At 41.8% G+C, this 15708-nt stretch overlaps 1 protein-coding gene across 3 annotated transcripts in view; it reads right to left on the bottom strand.

The window, feature by feature from the left end:
• Positions 1 to 15708, bottom strand: part of si:dkey-220o5.5 (actin filament-associated protein 1-like 2) — a 92109-nt gene that overhangs the window by 51859 nt on the left and 24542 nt on the right. For all 3 annotated transcript variants that reach the window (XM_038989652.1, XM_038989661.1, XM_038989670.1), the window contains exon 2: positions 111 to 239. In XM_038989652.1, the coding sequence (XP_038845580.1) occupies positions 111 to 239 (129 nt within the window). The remainder of the gene's footprint in view (positions 1 to 110; positions 240 to 15708) is intronic.

Here is a 15708-nt window from a genome sequence, read left to right as displayed (position 1 = left end):
AATTGAATCTCCTTTTAAACGTTATTTTAAGGCTCCAAAATGTGAAGACTGTGCAAGGGGTGTGTAGGCTCACTAGGCACTGTAAGTTATTAACAACAACAGTGACCTACCAGGGGTGTCTTGCAGCTTGGACAGCAGCTCTGAGATAGACTTCTTTTGGGCCTGAGCGATGTAGCTGAGGTTCTCACTGTCCAGCACCACCAGGAAGGAGTGCAGATCTGTGATCAGCCGGTTCAGCACTGCGGACACAATAAGGGTGTATTCATTAGTGCAAAGGAAAATGTTTTGCAATGAAAATGAGTGTTTCTTGTTGGACAAGTTCATGTTAGTCCCTCCCCATTTCGTCTGTTTGCTTCCATTTGGTTCCTAGTTTTTACACCCCAGACGTCAACAATGGCTCAATCCCAATACTCCCCCGTAGCCCTCCCCCTCTGGTTTGCGCGATCCTGCGAGCCGCATCGAGTCGGAGTGGTGTTCCAATTCAACTTTGATCGAGGAGTAGTGCCATTTCAGCCCTCTAGTTGGCCCTCCAAACCAAGCGAATCGAGATGCAGACTTCCTATGTGGTTATCAAAACACCCATGAAGCTCTACGACCTAAGGTTCTATAGTTGCTTCAGGATGATGGCTGACAAAAAAATTAGGATGGAAGTAAATGTAAGTAAATATAACTTCATAACGAGTCATGTACAAAAAATAATACAGTTAAGAGGAATATGTTAGTTAATGTAAAGACAAATGATTCTCTATATTGTTTGGTAATAAAGTTAATTTACGAAAATAGCTAGTTAACAAGCAAGCTAAATAGCTAACATTTGCCAACTAGCTATACATTTATCTTTAAACAGGTAAAGTTGGATGTTCACATACACCTTAGCCAAATACATTTAAACTCAGTTTTTCACAATTCCTGACGTTTAATCCTAGTAAAAATTCCCTGTTTTAGGTCAGTTAGGATCACCACTTTATTTGAAGAATGTGAAATGTCAGAATAATAGTAGAGAAAATTCTTTATTTCTTTCATCACATTCCCAGTGGGTCAAAAGTTTACATACACTCAATTAGTATTTGGTATCATTGCCTTTAAATGTTTTAACTTGGGTCAACGTTTCGGGTAGCCTTCCACAAGCTTCTCACAATAAGTTGGGTGAATTTTGGCCCATTCCTCATGACAGAGCTGGTGTAACTGAGTCAGGTTTGTAGGCCTCCTTGCTCGCACACGCTTTTTCAGTTCTGCCCACAAATGTTCTATAGGATTGAGGTCAGGGCTTTGTGATGGCCACTCCAATACATTGACTTTGTTGTCCTTAAGCCATTTTGCCACAACTTTGGAAGTATGCTTGGGGTCATTGTCCATTTGGAAGACCCAATTGCGACCAAGCTTTAACTTCCTGACTGGAATCTTGAGATGTTTCTTCAATATATCCACATAATTTTTATTCATCATGATGCCATCTATTTTGTGAAGTGCACCAGCCCCTCCTGCAGCAAAGCACTCCCACAACATGATGCTGCCACCCCCGTGCTTCACGGTTGGGATGGTGTTCTTCGGCTTGCAAGCGTCCCCCTTTTTCCTCCAAACATAACGACGGTCATTATGGCCAAACAGTTCTATTTTTGTTTCATCAGACCAGAGGACATTTCTCCAAAAAGTATGATCTTTGTCCAATTGTGCAGTTGCAAACCGTAGTCTGGCTTTTTTATGGCGGTTTTGGAGCAGTGGCTTCTTCCTTGCTGAGCGGCCTTTCAGGTTATGTCGATATAGGACTCGTTTTACTGTGGATATAGCTACTTTTGTACCTGTTTCCTCCAGCATCTTCACAAGGTCCTTTGCTGTTGTTCTGGGATTGATTTGCACTTTTCGCATCAAAGTACGTTCATCTCTAGGAGACTGAGCGGTATGACGGCTGCTTGGTCCCATGGTGTTTCTACTAGTGTACTATTGTTTGTACAGATGAACATGGTACCTTCAGGCGTTTGGAAATTGCTCACAAGGATGAACCAGGCTTGTGGAGGTCTACAGTTTTTTTTCTGAGGTAATGGCTGATTTCTTTTGATTTCCCCATGTTGTCAAGCAAAGAGGCATTGAGTTTGAAGGTAGGCCTTGAAATATATCCACAAGTACACCTCCAACTGACAAAAATAATGTCAATTAGCCTATCAGAAGCTTCTAAAGCCATTACCTAATTTTCTGGAATTTTCCAAGCTGTTTAAAGGCAGTCAACTTAGTGTATGTAAACTTCTGACCCACTGGAATTGTGATACAATGAATTAGTTAAAGTTAAATAATCTGTCTGTAAACAATTGTTGGAAAAATTACTTGTGTCATGCACAAAGTAGATGTCCTAACCGACTTGCCAAAACTATAGTGTGTTAACAAGAAATTTGTGGAGGGGTTGAAAAACAAGTTTTAATGACTCCAACCTAAGTGTATGTAAACTTCCGACTTCAACTGTATATGGGCGTTTGACATTTGTATGAATTGTAAATTGTCTTATTTCATGTTTTACTGACTCCCGAGCAAATCAGCGAACCAGGCTGTCATCTTGTGAAACCCAGTGGATTCAAATTTCCTAGCTAGTTAGCTAACTAAAGCATTTACTAGAAATGTAATGTACAATTTTGTTCTTTATTGTAGTAATGTAATGTTAATTGAAGATATTTGCCAATGCAGCTAACATAACAGTACCTAACTCTTGCTTATTGTGGAGGATAAAAATGCCTGTATGATTTGGACCCTAAAATATTTGGTATAAATATTAGATCAGAACAGCGGTTTTAAATGTTCTAGCTACAATTATTCTCCTGGTAATGACTGAGTGAAGGAAATGCGACTGTTATATGTCAAACTGCTATGGAGTGAAAGTCCTGCTTCCGTAGGCTACTACTCCACATGAACCACAGCCAGAGGATGGGTACATTACAGGCACATTGTTGTTCTGCTGTTCTCATTTGTTACTCATATGGCAAGTATGTATTTGTTGCATGAGACATATAAAGGAAATATATTACTGCCTCCAATACAGGCACTGTGAAAAACACAAGGCTCGTTGTCAAAGAATTGCGTGGTATCTGTTGGAAGTTTCTGATGTGCGCGAGTGATGTCGTGATGTCCCATTCCCTAGGCCAGGGGTTCCCAAACTTTTTTGGCCTACGACCCCATTTTGATATATGAAAATTCTCACGACCCCAACCATGTGAAAATTACATAATTAACAGCCAATGTTTACTTTTTTATTTGGGGCTATGGCAGTCAATTGAAAAACATTCTAACAATATTTCAGATTTACTCAACTCACCATCACATACTTTCAATGTGGGGCTATAACAGTCCATTTCATATTAGTCTGACATAATGTCCCTTATCTCACCACCACTAATGAGACGGGTGTGCATGATGCATGACGCGTACTAGCTTCTCAAAGTCAGGGGGCATGGTCGACAGTACATACCACATCTCTGCTGTCACATCCATATTGTATCGATATTTGGTTTTAATGCAGACGAGAGCACTGAATCCAGCTTTACACAGATATGAGCTGGCAAAGGTTATCATGAGTTTTAATTCTCAGATGGAGACAGCAGGGTATTCCCTTTGAATCAGGAACCAAAACTCCTCCGTAGTGACCCGTAAATGCGTTGTCTGCAGCATTCAGTCACATGACAGATCGATCAGCCCTTCGGTGTCACTTACCGGCATGTCAACTGAGCCGTGATCACAGTCAAATGGATTGGAAAGTAGATCCCAAAGTGCTCTTCCAAGCATTGGAGGTGAACAGTCATCACTTGTGTGGGACACTTACTGATGCTGTCAGAAACATGCACAGACGAGGGAAAGGGGCATTGTTTCCTTTGAATCCACTAATTCGGTCTCTCATCTGTAGAATGTTTTTGTATTTCCCCTGCATGCTTGCATTCAGTTTATTCAGTTTCCCAAATATGTCTGTTACATAGGCAAGGAGACACATTTTCTTGTCATTACACAGAAAGTTAAAAGCAAATCAGTTTTTTTTGCATCCATCATTTGTGAATGATAACAGTTCCTCTCTTTAATGCGAAAAATCTTTCCAACATTCCCCCTCGATAACCACCAAGCCTCGGCGCGCATCTTGGTAAGCGTGAAATAGAACATTGTCATGCTCTGATCCTAAATTTCCAGATAGTTTTGCGAGCAGGTGTGTGGGCAGTGGATTTGCAATCAAAGTTACCTGCTGCAGTATACTTTATCTCAGAGTTCTGTGCTCAGCTCTTTTGCAGGCAGTTTCTCTCAGTGTATCATACAATGCGTCCATATGGCAGAGGGAGACACATTCATAACTAGAGTGCAGAGGCCTGCATGCCGTCTCAACATATGTGCAAAAGCCCACCATTCGATCCCATGGAATCTGTTTTTTGTCAATATAGCCACACAGCACACTGGACATCCCCTGTGCCGGTTAATGCTTGGGAATCGTGAGACAGAACAATTTGTCCTCGGGAATAGCATCCCCCGACATGTTTAGCGAACAAATGTCAATGTATTGGCATTTCGAGTTTTTTAGTCGTTCAGTCAGTTTCCTCTTGACTGCTAGCAATAGCATAAATTATTTGTTTAAGAGGCATATGCACCCCCTGGCTCTATGAGATAGGAAGTCAGCGTCTAACAGCATCCCATACTGAATGAAGCCGCACTATAAAGAGTAAAAATTCAATTGTGACAAGAACTTAAACTTCATAGAGCACACCTCAGTCACAGGACAGTAGACATTCCTCCACTTGCAGTCATGCCTCCCTGAGAGACCTACAAACTAGTATTCTGGAGGAGAAACAAAATAGGGATAAAGTTGAGAAAAGACAAATGGAGGAAAAATTGCAAGCACAATGCCTTCAGATTAATGCTTATGCCAAAGCAGCTCAAATACTATAGGAGGCAGCAACAAGGGAAAGGAAAAGGATTGCTAGGAAACTAAAACTTGAGAGGTAAATCCGCCAAGCAGAACTTGACCTCTCGTCACCTGAGCTTGTTTGCAGCTTCATTCAACAGAACCTCTTGGAGGATGAAGTAGCCTCTGCTCCTAGACTGTCCACATGTCAATCTAGCTATCCGGCTAGCTGCAACATAATTTTAGCCAATTAGTTTCTTACTTGTTTCTGACTGAAAAGTTCTGTTAACAAAATCACTAATTTGTTTAGGAAGAACATTCCCTATTCCCTCAACCCTTGCACTCTTTATGTGAAACATGTAAGCATCGCATGTGACCAATAGGGCCTGACCTATAGCCTATCATAATCACATCAATAAATTGGTTATAACAAACTCCGAACACAGTCATGTCGACAGCAAAATGGATGCGGAGGACGTGAAAACGAAACTCGAAACGGGCGAATGTTTATTGGTTGCTCAGGAGGGAAAGGGGAAGTCAGATCTGTGGAAGACATTTGAATTAGTTGTGGAAACTACTGGAGATCAAGAAAAATAAGGGTATAGGAGCACACGTTGCATGAGTATTATGTGTGCCAAACAGTTGTTGTTAGATTACAATATTATAATATTTTTCTGACCATTTGGAAAAGTGTAAACAACACTAAATAAATAAGTGAACTAAAGAGTCTTTTCTAACAGAAAAATATATACAATCTTTATTACAGCAGACAGGTTTGCAGTTTGTTTATTGTTTAGGCTATTTATTCAAAGCTACCTTTGTTATTTAATTTTAAACCTAAAACGCTTGATTACATTTCAAAGCATGAATGTATGTGACGGCATGAACAAATTAATGATTGATTGATACAATAGCCTATAATGAAATATAGGTCTAAGTAAGTTACAGTATTAAGACTTAGCAGGATGCACTCTTAGGCCTACAGCTTGATGGTGGTGATACAAGGCTACTATGCAAAGCCTACTAATGATAACGACATGACTTACTTTTATAATGATGACGATAATAATAATTGTAACAATAACAATAAGAAGGAGATCAAGAAAAAGTAGGGTATAGGAGCGAGAGCTGTGTGCATATTATGTGACAAACAGGTGCTATTAGATTCCAATATTACCTTTCTGCCTGTTTGGAGCAGTGTAAACACTAAACAAATTATAAGTAATATATCTGTTCTAACGAGAAAACAAGTTGTAATGCCTTTATTACAGCATATTTAAAACAGACAAATCTGTGAAATTGCTTTATCCAATATTTTGCCATTGCATGAGGAATGGCCAGAGTGCATAAAAAGCCTTGGTAACGAAATTAACATTACACCAGAAAAGCGTGGAGCGGTCGCTACACGTCTGAAATGGTTGGAACTTTGAACCTCAACACGAGGTGAAGAAAATGAACTCGCCTATCAGACCAGGACATCGCCAGTCTGCAGCTGTGCGTGTAAAGTGGTTCAAACTCTGATTATCCACATACGTGGAGAAAGGAGAGAACTACCCTCTCAGACAATCACTGGTACGGCTAAGAAGTTCTGAGGAAACCAATGGAGACCCAATGGAGACCGGACAACTAAGGATATTCAAATCAAATCAAACTTTATTTGTCACATGCGCTGAATACAACAAGTGTAGATTTTACCGTGAAATGCTTACTTACAAGCCCTTAACCAACAGTGCAGTTCAAGAAGAAGTACTAAAATAAAAAGTAACAATAAGAATAACGAGGCTACGTATATACAGGGAGCACCAAGTTAGTGTGCGAGCGTAGTTGAGGTCATCTGTACATGTAGGTGGGGACGAAGTGACTATGCATGGGTAACAAACAAACAGCGAGTATCAGCAGTGAACAAAAGCGAGGGGGGGAGGGATCAATGTAAATTGTCCAGTGGCAATTTTATATATTGTTCAGCAGTCTTATGTTTTGGGGGTAGAAGCTGTTGAGCCTTTTGGTCCTAGACTTGGCGCTCCAGTACCAGAGAAAACAGTCTATAACAATTTTTTGGGCTTTCCTCTGACACCGCCTATTATGTAGGTCCTGGATGGCAGGAAGCTTGGCCCCAGTGAAGCTGGGGCCAAGCTTACGGTCAGATGCCATACCAGGCGGTGATGCAACCGGTCAGGATGCTCTCGATGGTGCAGCTGTAGAACCTTTTGAGGATCTGGGGACCCATGTCAAATCTGACGACTCCTGAGGGGGAAAAGGTTTTGTCGTGCCCTCTTCATGACTGTCTTGGTATGTTTGGACCATAATAGTTCGTTGGTGATGTGGACACCAAGGAACTCGAAACTCTCGACCCGCTCCACTACAGCCCTGTCGATGTTAATGGGGGCCTGTTCGTGACCTCTTGTGGTCACAAACAGGTCCCCATTGTGACCTTTATGGACAATCAGAGCCTTACACGTGAGACCCAACCAAACCCTTTTCCAAGAAGGTTTGGTTTTCGACAGAGATAGACGACCGAAGGCATTCACACGTAAATACAGTCATTATTTAGTACTCCAAACGGGCGGTGGTTCGTGTGCAAAGTAAATGATAGAGTAGTTTCCAAATTCCAAAAGTTTCCAAGTCTCTTTCTCTCTCTACCCCTCTCTTTTTTGGTAAACAAGCAGTCATGTTAGTCCGCTAGGGACTTTTTCCTCATGTATTAGGTGTGTATGTTCTGTGTTATTTAGGTAACTAGTAAATAAATAGTTAAACCAATGTGCAGTACTGAATCATGAGTAAGGCTGGGGTTAACAGATCCAATAAGGTTGACTGTTCAGAATGATAAGGTTATGATTAATATGTTGACTGTTTTATGGACGTTATAGGTAAAGACCTTAGAGTTTCATTTGGGAGATGGTAACTCTTTAAATAACTTAATCCGTGGTGCACCAAATCCTAATGAGTTAATTGTTACATGATACCATTAAATTGTGTAACAATCAACCATAGTTAGTGGATTAAATAACTACTCAGATGAATTAAAGTAAAGCCACGACAGTAGGTTTGGCTCTATACTATCATTTGTGCATGGCTACAGAAGCCTATAGCTTGGGTCTCCAAATGTTATCCCTACAAGTTATGGTCAGCATTTCATAAACTTCACTGTGGAAAAGTTGATATGTTAATATGTTCACTTTGCTGCCATGACTGGTTTCACATTTGTCTCCAGCAATCTTAAGCTAAAATAGATCTAAAACAATTCATTTATATTTTAATTCCCCTTATCCAAACAACTCTCATTTACCTAGTTCTTATCAATCAATAGCACTTATCAATTTCTAAATTACAGTGAATGGTGTGGTGGTTTCAGCGCCATGATCTTGGTAAGGCAGGATTTACACATTCAAACACACACCACCAGTCCACGTGAAGGTTTAACACAGTTTATTCTTTATCAGGTACTGGCAGTGTTCCTAATATACACAACTCAAACAAAGTAAATATGTCTTCACCAGTGGAAGGTCCTCCACTCTTGGTCTTTCGCGTTCACTCCATGTTGAAATCTTCAGTTCGGTTATACCTGCTACTCCACCATATGCTCAGTCTCTCCACTAGCCTCCTTCACCTACCAGGGTCAAAGGAAAGAGAAAAAAAGCAAACCCAGGGCGCGGTTAAGTAGAGGCCCTGAGTGGTTTCACCTGTCTGCAGTTTAGTCTCTAATTACAACTGGAGACAGGTGTGGTTGTTCTGCTGCAGTCTGTAAGTTTCCCCTGAGCTGTCCTTGGTCTTGCCTCTGGGGAATACTTCCCATTGCTGTCCGTGGTCCTGGCAGCCAGAAAACACAGAAACCTCACAGGCACATACCGTCCATCCACCACACAACCCCTGAAACCACTACAATGGATATAAGTTTTATTTCTATCGAAAAAAATAATGTAGATGTTGTTCCACTTGGAACCGACAGGTTGCTCAACCTTATTCATTGTTTCATTGCATGTAAAATTGGTGGAATTATGAGGGAATTAAGTCAAGGTCAGAATACGGTGGATCTGTAGACACACCTCCACCACACCTTAATTTCTTTCATCTCTAATAGCAGGTGAATAGCATGCTATTTTAAATGCTTACGTTCAAGGTAAAAATATGTGTAGAGAGAAAAGTGCATAAAAAGGGAACTACATTCCATTTATGCATGCTTAACTCGGGTTGAAATTCCCCCCTAAGAGACTTACCTAAAAAGATGCACAGCTGTAATCGCTGCCAAAGATGTTTCTAATATGTATTGACTTAGGGGGGTGAATACTTATCTAATCAAGATATACAGTGCCCTCCTTGATTGTTGGCACAGTGAATATTTTTTTGGGACTGATACAATGACTATAAGGTTAATGTGCCATTTGTCTGCTTTAATTTGAAGGTCTTTTCATCCACATCGGGTGAACCGTTTAGAAATTACAGATATTTGTCTGCCTGTAACTTTCTCACTCATAAATATTCACGATTTAGCATCCAGATGAATGTAGAAGTGTTTAGAAACATGTTATATTCTTATTTACAATAAAAGTGACTCCAAAACGACACAAATTATTTACCATTCAATTCTATTTGGGCACAAAATAATCTGAAACAACCAAAACAAACAGAAAACGCATCCAACAAGTTTGTAGAGTCACAAACTTGATGTAATCATTGCGTGCTAGGAATATGGTATGAAATACTAAACGTTTGACTATTTTAATACACATAAACTCAGCAAAAAAAGAAACGTAAATTTTTCAGGACCCTGTCTTTCAAAGATAATTCGTAAAAATCCAAATAAATTCACAGATCTTCATTGTAAAAGGTTTAAACACTGTTTCCCATGCTTGTTCAATGAACCATAAAAAATGTATGAACATGCTTACAGACAGTAGGCAATTAAGGTCACAGTTATGAAAACTTAGGACACTAAAGAGGCCTTTCTATTGACTCTGAAAAACACCAAAAGAAAGATGCCCAGGGTCCCTGCTCATCTGCGTGAATGTGCCTTAGCCATGCTGCAAGGAGATGGCCAGGGCAATAAATTGCAATGTCCGTACTGTGAGACGCCTAAGACAGCGCTACAGGGAGACAGGACGGACAGCTGATCGTCCTCGCAGTGGCAGACCACGTGTAACAACACCTGCACAGGATCGGTACACCCGAACATCACACCTGCGGGACAGGTACAAGATAGCAACAACAACTGTCTGAGTTACACCAGGAACGCATAATCCCTCCATCAGTGCTCAGACTGTCCGCAATAGGCTGAGAGAGGCTGGACTGAGGGCTTGTAGGCCTGTTGTAAGGCAGGTCCTCACCAGACATCACCGGCAACAACGTCACCTATGGGCACAAACCCACCGTCGCTGAACCAGACCGGACTGGCAAAAAGTGCTCTTCACTGACGAGTCACGGTTTTGTCTCACCAGGGGTGATGGTTCGATTTGCGTTTATCGTCGAAGGAATGAGCGTTACACCGAGGCCTGTACTCTGGAGCGGGATCGATTTGGAGGTGGTGGGTCCATCATGGTCTGGGGCAGTGTGTCACAGCATCATTGGACTGAGCTTGTTGTCATTGCAGGCAATCTCAACGTTGTGCGTTACAGGGAAGACATCCTCCTCCCTTATGTGGTACACTTCCTGCAGGCTCATTCTGACATGACCCTCCAGCATGACAATGCCACCAGCCATACTGCTCTTTCTGTGTGTGATTTCCTGCAAGACAGGAATGTCAGTGTTCTGCCATGGCCAGCGAAAAGCCCGGATCTCAATTCCATTGAGCACGTCTGGGACCTGTTGGATCGGAGGGTGAGGGCTAGAGCCATTCCCCCCCAAAATGTCCGGGAACTTGCAGGTGCCTTGGTGGAAGAGTGGGGTAACATCTCACAGCAACTGGCAAATCTGGCGCAGTCCATAAGGAGGAGATGCACTGCAGTACCTAATGCAGCTGGTGGCCACACCAGAGACTGACTGTTACTTTTGATTTTGACCGGCCCTTTTTTTCAGGGACACATTAGTCCATTTCTGTTAGTCACATGTCTGTCGAACTTGTTCAGTTTATGTCTCAGTTGTTGAACCTTGTTATGTAATTACAAATATTTACACATGCAAGTTTGCTGAAAATAAATGCAGTTGACAGTGAGAGGACGTTTCTTTTTTTGCTGAGTTTATAAGTGAATTTGTCCCAATAGTTTTGGTGACCTAAAATGGGGACTATGTACAAAAACTGCTGTAATTTCTAAACTGTTCACCCGATATGAATGAAAATACATTCTAATTAAAGCTATCATTTCAAATCCAAAGTGCTGGACTACAGAGCCAAAATAAAATAAAAATTGTCCCAATAATTACGGAGGGCATTGTATTAGTATTATTAAAAATGTTTCTTCCAGTATTTTGTGTAGATCGTTGACAAAAAAATGTGGAGAAATCCAAGGAGGTTGAATACTTACGATATGCACTGTATGTGGCCAAAAATAACTAGACTCAAGAATATAGACGAGCTATGTGACTATGTGCTGATACTGTATGTGTGATGATGACAATGTATTTTTATGTAGAAAATAATCAAAGGGAATGGAGCAGTGCTTCTCTTCTAGCCCAACAGTGAGGGCCCAGTTCTACCACCACAGAGCTGCAGCCTGCAGTATGTGGGCGCTGCAATCAGAGGCCCTTTGTGCTGCAGTAGTCCCATTATCTCTCTACGTGTTAACAAAAAGAGAAAATGACGTGAGGGGTTCGGGTCTTTCTACTCTGAGCTGCCACTGCAACACGGACCACATAAAACAAGTCCCTTGTTATGTCCTCAATAGTTTTTAAATGGCTTCATGAAAAGAACGCCTTAGTGCCTGGGCGGCATTGAGGATTATTAGTCTTGAATGAAGCCGTCTCACTCACTAGCTCAGTTGTTTTGATTCATAATTCATGCATCACTCCAGGCAGGCACACAGTGAAAAAACAAAGTCAAAGAGTTCCTCTCATAGTGGGAATTACATAGAGACCAAATACATGCAGGGCAATCATCATTTTTCACAATGTCCTCCAACTATGTCACTCTCTCTTTAACTCCTCTGTGTTTGTTTTTCCTGTAGGAATCAATGCTTTACAATGATGCTTTGTTTCATGATGCCCCCCACCTTTGACAGCAGCTCTTTGTTCAAAAACATAGTTATTTCATATACAAGGTCACGTGCACAGTCACAATTATTATTGAGAAAACATACATTAATAATCTAGTAATCTTAATCTAGTGGATTTTAATTGCCAGCAGAGAAATTGACCCTTCAATGTGGTATTATACTAACCCTTTGAGATAGAGAGCTTCTATTGTTACCTCATTGGTGTGAACTGCACATAGTGACCTTCAGACAAGACAGATTCGACAAGAAAGCGCTAAAACCAAGTCACTAAACAAATACTGTCTGTCAACCTGGTGGCAATGTTTAGCTGGTAGGGCAAACAAAGATTAAACTGTGTGACAGCCTCTGGCTCTTTTGGAGCTGATCCTAGGCAGCAGGCTCTGCGGGCCTATATAGTGCACTACTTTTGACCAGGACCCATGGGGCAAGTCTCCCTAATGACGTCTTCTCAAATACCCCCCGCGCCTGCGGTTCTTCCCTCTTAGCCTAAACTTTCTATTACCGCAGTACCCTACCCTATGTAAAGGAATAGAAGGGTGATTACTTTGAGTCTTTGCATGGAGACTAAGGGGATCACAGATATATACACTGAGTATACAAAACATTAAGAACATTGCTCTTTCCATGACATAGACGGACCAGGTGAACCCAAGTGAAAGCTATAATCCCTTATCGATATCACTTGTTAAATCCACTTAAATCAGTGTAGATGAAGGGGAGGAGACAGGTTAAAGAAGGATTGTTAAGCCTTGAGACAATTGAGACATGGATTGTGTATGTGTGCCATTCAGAGGGTGAATGGGCAAAACAAAAGATTTAAGTGCCTTTGAACTGAGTATGGTAGTAGGTGCCAGGCGCACCGGCTTGTGTCAAGAACTGCAACGCTGCTGCGTTTTTCACGCTCAACAGTTTCCCGTGTGTATCAAGAATGGTCCACCACCCAAAGGACATCCAGCCAACTTGACACAACTGCGGGAAGCATTGGAGCCAACATTGGCCAGCATCCATGTGGAACACTTTCGACATCTTGTAGAGTCCGTACCCCGACGAAGTGAGGCTGTTCTGAGGGCAATAGAAGGTTTGCAACCACACCAAGCGCCATGTTGGAAGACCAATCTCAGTCTGTTGAAAGTCCTCAAATCGTCAATATGGCAAGCTGTGTTTTGCTACCACCAGAAAGATTGACCATTATTTAGTTTGTCTAAGGACAAAGAAAATGGAGGCTGTAGGAGAACCTATTCAAGTAAGTAAATATATGTTTAAAGTTATCAAAAACTATGTATTATTATCTAGCTTGCTACAAAAACGTAGTGTGTAGCCTTACTAAAATAAGCTGCTAACGTAATGTTTGCTAGATAGCTAACTTACATACTGTATAGCAAATGTTCGCTTTATTCGCTACCGGGCCACACAGAAAGGATAAATAATGTATTTTAAAAATATATAATCGGTAAAATAAAAGTTTGATCAAATTTGAGGCTATTTGTGCAGTCATTACATTGAACTTGGTGCAGTCTGTTGGTCCTTTTCACACCACTCTAATATCTCTGTCACGCCCACAACAGTTTACAGATTTCGAACTCGAGTAATGCGCGCACGGTAAGTTCATCACGGTCTGCGTGAGTGGTGTTGCCCGCCAACTTTGTACTAGCTAGCTACGTTAGCTGACATGAATAAAAACAAACAAACGTCGCTGGAGAGCTTCTTCGGAAGGGGTAAGGGAGATAAAAGGCCCAACGACAATGTCGATAATGCAGAGACCACAGAGCCCGAGACTGCAAAAAAAAAGAAAGCCTCATTCAATAGAAAATACCTTACCTGTGCGACATATTCAACCTGCTCAACGAACTCAATCTGTCACTTCAGGGGAGAATGACAACTGTCTTTAAGTTGGCAGATAAAGTGTCTACATTCAAAGCCAAACTGGAACTGTGGGGACGGCAAGTGGATAGGGGCATATTTGACATGTTCCAAACATTAGCGGTGATTTTAGCAGAGACTGAGAATGGGCTGTCCTTCTCCCAGTTGGTGCATTTTTTTTTTTTTACATGTTTCTTTTTTTTATTTCACCTTTATTTAACCAGGTAGGCCAGTTGAGAACAAGTTCTCATTTACAGCTGCGACCTGGCCAAGATAAAGCAAAGCAGTGCGACAAAAACAACAACACAGAGTTACACATGGGATAAACAAACGTACAGTCAATAACACAATAGAAAAATCTGTATACAGTGTGTGCAAATGTGGTAAGATTAGGGAGGTAAGGCAATAAATAGGCCATAGTGGCGAAATAATTACAATTTAGCAATTAAACACTGGAGTGATAGATGTGCAGAAGATGAATGTGCAAGTAGAGATACTGGGGTGCAAAGGAGAAGAAAAAATAAATAACAATATGGGGATGAGGAAGTTGGGTGGGCTATTTACAGATGGGCTGTGTACAGGTGCAATGATCGGTTAGTTGCTCTGACAGCTGATGCTTAAAGTTAGTGAGGGAGATATAAGACTCCAGCTTCAGTGATTTTTGCAATTAGTTCCAGTCATTGGCAGCAGAGAACTGGAAGGAAAGGCGGCCAAATGACGAGTTGGCTTTGGGGATGACCAGTGAAATATACCTGCTGGAGTGCGTGCTACGGGTGGGTGCTGCTATGGTGACCAGTGAGCTGAGAAAAGCGGGGCTTTACCTAGCAAAGACTTATAGATGACCTGGAGCCAGTGGGTTTGGTGACGAATATGAAGCGAGGGCCAGCCAACGAGAGCATACAGGTTGCAGTGGTGGGTAGTATATGGGGCTTTGGTGACAAAACGGATGGCACTATGATAGACTACATCCAATTTGCTGAGTAGAGTGTTGGAGGCTATTTTGTAAATGACATTGCCGAAGTCAAGGATCGGTAGAATAGTCAGTGTTACGAGGGTATGTTTGGCAGCATGAGTATTGGATGCTTTGTTGCAAAATAGGAAGCCGATTCTAGATTTAATTTTGGATTGGAGATGCTTAATGTGAGTCTGGAAGGAGAGTTTACAGTCTGACCAGACACCTAGGTATTTGTAGTTGTCCACATATTCTAAGTCAGAACCGTCCAGAGTAGTGATGCTAGACAGGCGGGCGGGTGCGGGCAGCGATCGGTTGAAGAGCATGCATTTTGTTTTACTAGCATTTATGAGCAGTTGGAGGACACGGAAGGAGTGTTGTGTGGCATTGAAGCTCGTCTGGAGGTTTGTTAACACAGTGTCCAAAAAAGGGCCAGAAGCATAGAGAATGGTGTCGTCTGCGTAGAGGTGGATCAGAGAATCACCAGCAGAAAGAGCGACATCATTGATATATACAGAGAAAAGAGTCTTGAACCCTGTGGCACCCCCATAGAGACTGCCAGAGGTCCGGACAACAGGCCCTCCGATTTGACACACTGAACTCTATCAGAGAAGTAGTTGGTGAACCAGGCGAGGCAGTCATTTGAGAAACCAAGGCTGTTGAGTCTGCCGATTAGAATACAGTGATTGACAGAGTCGAAAGCCTTGCCCAGGTCGATGAAGACGGCTGCACAGTATTGTCTTTTATCGATGGTGGTTATGATATCGTTTAGGACCTTGAGCGTGGCTGCGGTGCACCCATGACCAGCTCGGATACCAGATTGCATAGCGGAGAAGGTACGGTGGGATTCTAAATGGTAGGTGATCTGTTTGTTAACTTGGCTTTCGAAGACT

Source organism: Salvelinus namaycush, chromosome 1 (assembly GCF_016432855.1).
Source record: "Salvelinus namaycush isolate Seneca chromosome 1, SaNama_1.0, whole genome shotgun sequence".
Classification (NCBI taxonomy): domain Eukaryota; kingdom Metazoa; phylum Chordata; class Actinopteri; order Salmoniformes; family Salmonidae; genus Salvelinus; species Salvelinus namaycush.
This window is presented reverse-complemented; position numbering and strand designations above follow the sequence as displayed.